The sequence below is a fragment of the Cyprinodon variegatus genome, unplaced genomic scaffold (assembly GCF_000732505.1).
Source record: "Cyprinodon variegatus isolate N-32 unplaced genomic scaffold, C_variegatus-1.0 Scaffold45, whole genome shotgun sequence".
In the NCBI taxonomy this organism is placed as follows: domain Eukaryota; kingdom Metazoa; phylum Chordata; class Actinopteri; order Cyprinodontiformes; family Cyprinodontidae; genus Cyprinodon; species Cyprinodon variegatus.
Genome location: NW_015150498.1, coordinates 563,535 through 571,367, shown reverse-complemented (window position 1 = coordinate 571,367; position 7,833 = coordinate 563,535). Strand labels below are relative to the sequence as shown.

The 7,833-nt window shown below is 36.7% G+C and overlaps 1 protein-coding gene across 1 annotated transcript; it reads right to left on the bottom strand.

The window, feature by feature from the left end:
* Positions 1 to 2,166: 2,166 nt before the first annotated feature.
* fpgt (fucose-1-phosphate guanylyltransferase) lies at positions 2,167 to 5,398 on the bottom strand. The gene is made up of 4 exons (XM_015370381.1): positions 5,222 to 5,398; positions 4,984 to 5,151; positions 4,811 to 4,903; positions 2,167 to 3,649 (listed from the first exon to the last, which is right to left on the bottom strand). Exons 1-4 carry the CDS (start codon positions 5,292 to 5,294, stop codon positions 2,244 to 2,246), a joined length of 1,740 nt encoding a protein of 579 aa, XP_015225867.1. The 5' UTR covers positions 5,295 to 5,398; the 3' UTR covers positions 2,167 to 2,243.
* Positions 5,399 to 7,833: the final 2,435 nt, after the last annotated feature.

The following is a 7,833-nucleotide window of genomic DNA, read 5'->3' as shown; positions in this document are numbered from 1 at the left end:
TTCTGCACTTAGAAAATGATCAATAATTCTTTTCCTTTTGGTGATTTTCTGGCCAAAATAAAAATCCAATCTTTTATTAATCTGGTAGTAATTCTCCAAGCATCATAACCAAACTCAAAACAACAGAGTCTTATTTTTTCTTCTTGTGCCAGCCTACAATCATAGCTAATGAGGCATTTCTATGGAAGCCAGTTTCCGCCACAAAAAAATAAAAATAATAATTTATCCCATGATGAGATAATAGTATAATAATAGTATCTTAATATAATGAGATAGTATCTCAATATAAATATTGAGTAACTATCTCATTATAATGAGATCATTAATTGTTTTTTTCAGAGTGGTGGAAACGGGCTTCCATAGGAGGTTAGCAGTTCAGGAAAGAAGGAAAAAAAAAAAAGTCTTTCAGGTAGACTTTGACAAATGTTGCAGAAGCATCCTATTGTAGAGCAATAGTAGGAGCTAATTCAGTTTAAGTTAAGATAAAAGGAATCATTAATAAGTTACAGTATTTATCAGAAAGTAAAAAGTTTGCAAGTGTAAATATATTTAATATTTCTAATTGTACTGAGTTCTTTTGCAAATGTACCTGTTTTGTTGCTCATCAGCGAGTTCCTGGATGTTAAGGACTTTGGCTTCTGATTCTGTGTTAGTCAGCTAATTGGAGTGGAGCCACACAGTTTCTTGACCTCATTTACATTTGTTCTAATCTTCTTTTATTATTTCATTTTTGATGGATATTTCATAACCTTATATTTTTTAAGTAAATGGTTAAATCTAATGGAGAGGATCCTGTTTTGTTTGTTTTTTTTGTTTTGCCATCAAGTGGATTACAGAGGGGAAAAGAGTGTCAAGCTCATGGCTTCATTAGTTAGGGAACTACAGCAATAGGTGTGTGTTTTCAATCATAATATTACCACTGCTTCTGCACTAAGGGTGGGCATTTATCATTATCAGGAAACATTTTTTGGCATTATAAGAATTTTTATCTATTGTCTAAAGGATAAATTAGAATTCAAGTTTTAAATCTTCCCAAAAACGGGTCAGTGTAGGAATTTTTATTTCTCATTCTTTTTATTTTTATTGGGGGAATTTACTAGTTCTATAAATATGATTAAAAGCAAGTTACTGAGGGATGTTTAGTGATATTAATCACACTTATTATTTTATTGGTGTTCAAAGAAAGCCATTTTTTTTAATTTTAAGAAATAAAGAGACTGATGTGTTTTTTCATCCAACAAATTTACCATTAGCACATTATCAACACAAAATATATGATTTTAGGTGTATGGCCCCCAGTCATGCTCTACACTCAAGATGCACAAAAACCTTTAAAATAAACCCATAAAAATCAAATAAACAGAAAACTGTTTTCCAGCTTGCAAGTTGAACGCTCCCAATTCCAAGTGTAACATCCTTTCAGCTCTTCCACCTCTAAGCTCCGAGATATTAAGAACGCAGGCTGTCCCCATTCTGTATGATGGCAAGAAGTAGATAGAAGCAGGGCTGCCACTAATGATTATTATGCAAATTGACTAATCTGATAATAATTTTTCCGATGAATCGATTAATAATAGCAAAAGGTTCCAGGTGAAACTCAAACTTTTCCACTTGAGGAGTTCTGGATAGAGCATATTGTTTTTCCATCTTAAATGCAAAATGTTTATATAATGTTTTACAATTTTGGTATATTTACTGCTCCATGTGGGTCACTCGTCAGCTACAGGCATGTACTGGAGTCTCTATACTCTAGTTAACGATTAATCGATTACTGAATTAGTTGACAATTATTTCAATAATCGATTAATCATGCTTATTTGATTATTTCAGCCCTAGATAAAAGTCCTCGACCAATCTTTTCAGTTTGAGTTGTTTTAAATTCCAACACTGGATACGGTCAGAAGGTGAGTAGCTATTCTCCAGTAGCCACTTCCTGAGCCATCGATAGAACTGCCTTACTTGAATGACACGTTTTTGTAAAGCAAGCAAACAGGAAGTTGTGAAAAGGTAATTCAAAGGTTTCTAGAATCTGATGAATAAAAACAAAAAAAATGGTATAAATAAGTAAAATCTCTCTTCTAATGCAAAAGTATGAAGGAAAACATGACTCATTTAAAATAGTTTTATAGAAAGATTTTTTTCATTTTTTTTTTTACAACTGAAAGATACAAAATGTCGAACTCCTCTCTTTCACTGGCAATGTAAAACTTTTTTAAATTGAACTCAATATTAAACATGGCTCTTTAAATGCCAAGTTTCCCCTGTTTGATGTTACGATGCAGTTCCTTCTTCAGCTTCAGCATTTCCTCCAGGTCCTTGCACTGTAAACAGTCCTGCATGGACATCAGAACTGTGTCTCTGGGTGGGGGGCTTGTGGAGCCGTTCAGGATGGCCTGCAGCATCCCAAGAGACATGGAGAACGAGCTTTGCTGGTCGGGGCAAACGGGAAACAGGCAAGCGTTCCACAAACTGCAGCTTGATGCGTCTCCGGAAAACTTAATGGATTCATTCTCCATCCCCCAATGGGACAGACACTTTGTGAGGTTAAACCCAAAAAACTGGAGTTCTTCTAGATATGCAGGTGAAGCTACACTTTTCTTAAGATTGTCCTGAATCCCAAAGAAGACGGTAACAAACCTGGTTTGTCGCTGGTGGCGAACACATAATGTGTGCAGGAAAGCTCCAGCTGGCACAGAGAGGCCTGAACTGACCCAGCAGCTGCTGACTATGGACCCACCGCCTACTGAGACCCCTCGCTCTAATCTGGAGTACTCCACCACCGACCCAGCCTCCACAGAGCAACTGGGATCAAGGACACTGAACATGATGCAGCAACCAGAGAGGTTTTCATTGACATTTACACTGAAGGCAGAAGACAGGAGGCCCAGCTCACGCTGGAACGCCTGGTCCTCCGTCAGGTGGAAGAGGTATTCTGAGGTGGTCCCAATGTGGTAAAACTTGGAGCTGTTGAGGAGAATGACATTGAGAGGCGTCCCTTTGAGGTGATGGAAGATCTTTTGTCTGACTTCAATTAGACCGCTCTCCTCTTTGGTCACATTAGCTGTGTTTTTGGTGTACTCTATTGTGGCTTTAGGCCCCAGAGCTTGAAGAAAGTCCCCATATGCATCTATCTCACAGTTCAAAGGACCCAACTCACTCAGAAGGTTCAGAAGTGACTTAGCTGTGTCAAAGTCCATGTAATAGGTGCTGTCTGTATAGACGAACTCACTGTCTGACATGGAGAAAAGGTCACTCTGCTTCCTACACACAGCTCCGCTGTCCCGCATCTTATGAATACTTGGCTTGTGCAGAAAGCACAGACAGGAGGCATTCTCCATTTCTGAGAATGAGGATCTTTCATTCAGATCCAACACAAACACACCATGGGTAGTTCCCACAGAGAGCGGGGAGGGGTGGGCTAAAGCTGTAAAGCCTGGTTTATCAAACCTAACTGTATCCTCTTCTGCTATACTGTAGAGCTCTATGTCGTCTGCACAGGTCACCAAGACACCAGGCCTCATGTTTGATGGGAAATCCACATACATGGCCAGTTTGAGCTCCAGCATCTGGTAGATGGGGTCACCCAGAGGTAAAGGCATGAGGATCTTTCCCAGAGCGCTGGCATTGGGGAGACGCTGGCTATAGCCACCTAAAGAGAAATGTTAAAGACAAGAAGGTTTAACTGAACAAAGTGAATCAGGTGATAATTCATATTCATTTATTGCAATGCTACATTAAAACGTAACATCCTCTGTCATTGGGGAGTGTTGGCCTAGTGGTTAGAGCAGTGCACTTGTGCTCTGTAAAGGTTGCAAGTACCCACACCGCTCCTTGGGCGCCACACAATGGCAGCCCACTGCTCCCCAACGGGGTGGGTCAAATTTACCCATTGTGGGACAACAAAAGGATTTACATTACCGTAGTTGTTTTTCTCTCTCAACAAAATTTGTAATTTTTTTTATTTTCCTTTTTTCCCCCCCTGAATTTTGTAAACAGTTTCTGCTTTTTTTTAAGCTCCTAATGGCTAACTTTACTGTGTAGGAAATAATTAGAGACGTTTCCTGATATGACAATGGTGATGATACTACTGTTATGTAAATAATGCACTCATAACAGTCGTAATTTAAACTGATTTTTTTTATGTCGCCAATTATTCTCATCTCTCTGCAAAATAAATCAGCTTCTATGCAGCTGTCTGAATCAAGTGTGGGCAAAAAGGAAAGTCGGACCTCATTCAAAAGGCTAATCATATGATTAGCCATTAGTGATGAGTAAATCTTTCTCACCCACACCTTTACAACAACAAGATGTTGCAGTCAAAGCACTACCTTGCAATTATTCAGATCAATACTGAAGTAAAATCACTATATTTAAAAAAATATATTGACTTTCCTGCAGTAAAATATAGTGATTTTACTGCAGGAAAATCACATTATTTTAAAACTATAGTGACTTTCCTGCACTAAAATCACTATATTTAAATAAATATAGTGATTTTAGTGCAGGAAACTTGCCTTTTTTACATTTATAAATCCCTTTTCACCAAGGGCAACTCTTGTTTCTTTCTTGTTTTTTTTTGTCTTGTGTCTGTGCTTGGATTGGCACCATCAGCCTTGTCCACATGCGTGAGAATATGAACAGATCAAAAAATGAAAATGCTTATATTTGAACATGGAAAAAAACATATTTTTCCTTTTCCTTCTTTTGCAATTTGTAAACCCCTGTTTCAACGTATGCATAAAAGATTCCTTTAACAGGACCAACACATCCAATTTAAGAATGTATAAAGATGGAAGGTGAGCAGATGGACCTGCATGGATCAGGAGGATTCTCAAGTTGCTCAGAGTTTTTCCATAGATGTCATTCAGCTGCTTCAGAGCACACAGAGTAGAGCCTCCATTCCCTGCAAAACAACAAAACTTTAAACATTAATTAAGGAGGATTAAGGAGAGTGAAGTTAAATCCACTGACAGCTTGACTGACCTATTTTGCATCCAGGAGGATCTGAGAAGACCTTGTAGTGAGCTCCAAGGGGAAGCTCCTTCCTCTCAGCTTTCTCTCTGATCTGCAGCTCGTAGGCTTCTCTCTGGCTCTCATCCACAGCGCTCACAACCACTACATCCCAGAACTCACCTGGTTCAGCTTCTCGACCTTAAAGGACAACAAAATGTTACCTTTACTGAAATGAAACTAATGAAGAATGAGATGGAATGAAACTCACCGCGCAGAGAATCCAGTTTCCTGAGCTTTTCTCTTGTTGCAGTTTGTAGTTTCCTGTCGAAATCCCGACTCATAATGACTCTCTTAAAATAAAATAAAAAACAAACTGTAAAGATAGGAATACGTTGCTTTTCGTTTTTACTACAGCTTTATTTCAATCATACTACTCTATTTCCGGGTTTGGTCACGTGGTTTGGGATCCTTTTTGATGCGCATGCGCATTGTCATCCTGCCTCCTTGCGCCTAAAACAATAAAAGCTCTTTGTGATTATTGCAAGTGGTGTCAAAAGTACACACATTTATTACTTAAGCATAAGTAATTATAGATACTGCAGTTTAAAAACGCTCTGGTTAAAGTTGAAGTATCAACTTGACCTCTTTACTCAAGTAAAAGTTAAAAAGTATGTGCTCCAAAAACTACTAAGTATAAAAGTATAAAGTAACCTTTAAAAAAAAAAAAACAACCAGCTGCCACTATATGAATTGAAACAGTGGCGGTTCTAGACCAAAAAGTACCAGGGGACCAGGGGGGGCCAGCTTGTTTTCGTGTGGGAACAGAAAAGCATAAAATAAAAACAGGGCAAGGGATTCAAATATATTAAGATAGCTGCATGAAGTGAAATTTCTATTCAATTGGGTTTAATTAAAATGATATGTCTTATTAGGTCATTATACACTCAGAATTTAGGAATGTTGCATATTTTTCACTTAATTTAAATTAAAATAACCTTTTTCCATAAAATCAGAATTAGAACTCGAGAAAAACTGATAAATTCAGCATTCAGAGTATTTTTTCTTAATTTGTTTTGGCAAAACATTTATCAGATGAAAACTGGGATCCTATCTCACTGAAGCTTTCACCTTATTATTTTTAAATAATTAGTAAAACACAATTTGAAAAGAAAAAAATTAAATAAATCCAAAGTACCTTGCAGTAACCATGTCTATTCCAGCGCATATTATCATTAGTTCTTCTTTGAGTATTATGTCTTCATTACAGGGGCCATAACAGGGATGATCTACGGGAGCACTGGTCCCCATTGGCCCCTGTCTAGAACTGCCCATGAATGGAAAGCTCAATTTTTCGGCCTTTTTGAAAAGTCTTTGAGATAGGGCCAAGGATGAGGGAGGTCTTGTTGGTTTCTGTCTCCATCTCCTGATATGCTCTTTCCTGTGTCTGACCTTTCAGACATTTCAACATCTTTTTCTGAATCCGATGTTGTAGCATGGCATAGACAATTCGCGTTTGCAGTTTGAAAAAACCTGCTTGCTTCTGATGATCTGCTTTAGCTAACCAATGAGTGTTTGCATTATTTGACTCATCCTGTTACACTAGTTTTCACTAGATGTGGATGGCGCCAATGATCTGCATTGGATGGCGCACATGACGTGAAATAAATATTTATAAACGTTAAACCAAAGCCAAGAGTAATGAGTAACGTTTGTTTTAAAAATTTAAGGAATTGAAAGTACAGATACTTGTGTGAAAAATGTATTAAGTAGAAGTCAAAATTAGGGAGAAAAAAAGTAATTGAGTAAAGTATAGATACCTAAAAAGTGTACTTAAGTACAGCAACAAAGTATTTGTACTTTGTTACTTGACACCTCTGCATTTTGCAAAAATAGCAGTCTTTCCATTAAGTCTAGAAAGTAGCCAAGCATGTTACGTACCACCCCACAAACAAAATAAAAATATAGCATTACACCTCTGTAGGAGCCAATTATTTTTTGTTAATAATTAACAAAGTTTTTTGTTTTTGTGGATAATCCAGCTAAGTTTATTTTACTTTATTGTTTGATATCTGTTATGACATTATGTTGTTTTTTTGTAGTCATATTCCTTTGTTTTTGGTTAGTTATGATTAATTTGAGTGAATTATTTTAATATATAGGCAGTCAATGGTAGGACCAGCATGCATCTGGGTGGGCGTATGTTTTTTTTAACAGCACAAGAGAAACATGGAGTAAATGTTTGTCTTTTTCTGTTTGCTTGCCTGTGAAGAAAATAAACTGAGAAAACTAAAGGAGTTTATCTGGAACATTTTTTTTTTTTTGCTTGCGTAAATTACGTAGCCCATGGTGCATCTGTATCCTTTGTGGGTTTCTTTTTTTTGTGTCATCAAAGCTGGGCCACAACAACCTCCAAATATATATTACTCTACACTTTAAATTGAATTCATTTCACATAGTGTGATACATTTTATTTAATTGGAGTGTAGGTTTGTGCTACACTATAAGTATAGTTTCTAAAACACTAAAATATTGCACAAAAACAGACTAGAAATGTCAGCATAGTAGAAGTTACAGTACTTCATGGATTAGGCAGGGTCAGAACTGCTTTTTTATGACACAATCACCTCAATGCTGAAATTTTGCTGCAACTTTGTTGCTTTAAAATTGGGCCCACCATCATTTTTTCTTCCATTAAACTTCTAATTAGAATAATTGATTTTGGCCTTAACCCTTTAAAGCCCGATCCAAGAATAAAACAAAACAGAAAATTACTTTTTTTTGGTTTGGTTTCTTTATTTGGCCTTTTAACAAAATATGTAAAAAGAAAAAACAGAAATACATTTTTGATATTAATAATTTATTACTATGCGATAAGTCAAG

Coding starts and splice junctions, on each gene's coding strand:
- fpgt (XM_015370381.1), bottom strand. CDS start 5,294: ATGAGTCGGGATTTCGACAGGAAACTACAAACTGCAACAAGAGAAAAG. Junction 4,904..4,983: donor TCCTCCTGGATGCAAAATAG/GTCAGTCAAGCT, acceptor GTTGTTTTGCAG/GGAATGGAGGCTCTACTCTG. Junction 3,650..4,810: donor AATCCTCCTGATCCATGCAG/GTCCATCTGCTC, acceptor ATTTCTCTTTAG/GTGGCTATAGCCAGCGTCTC.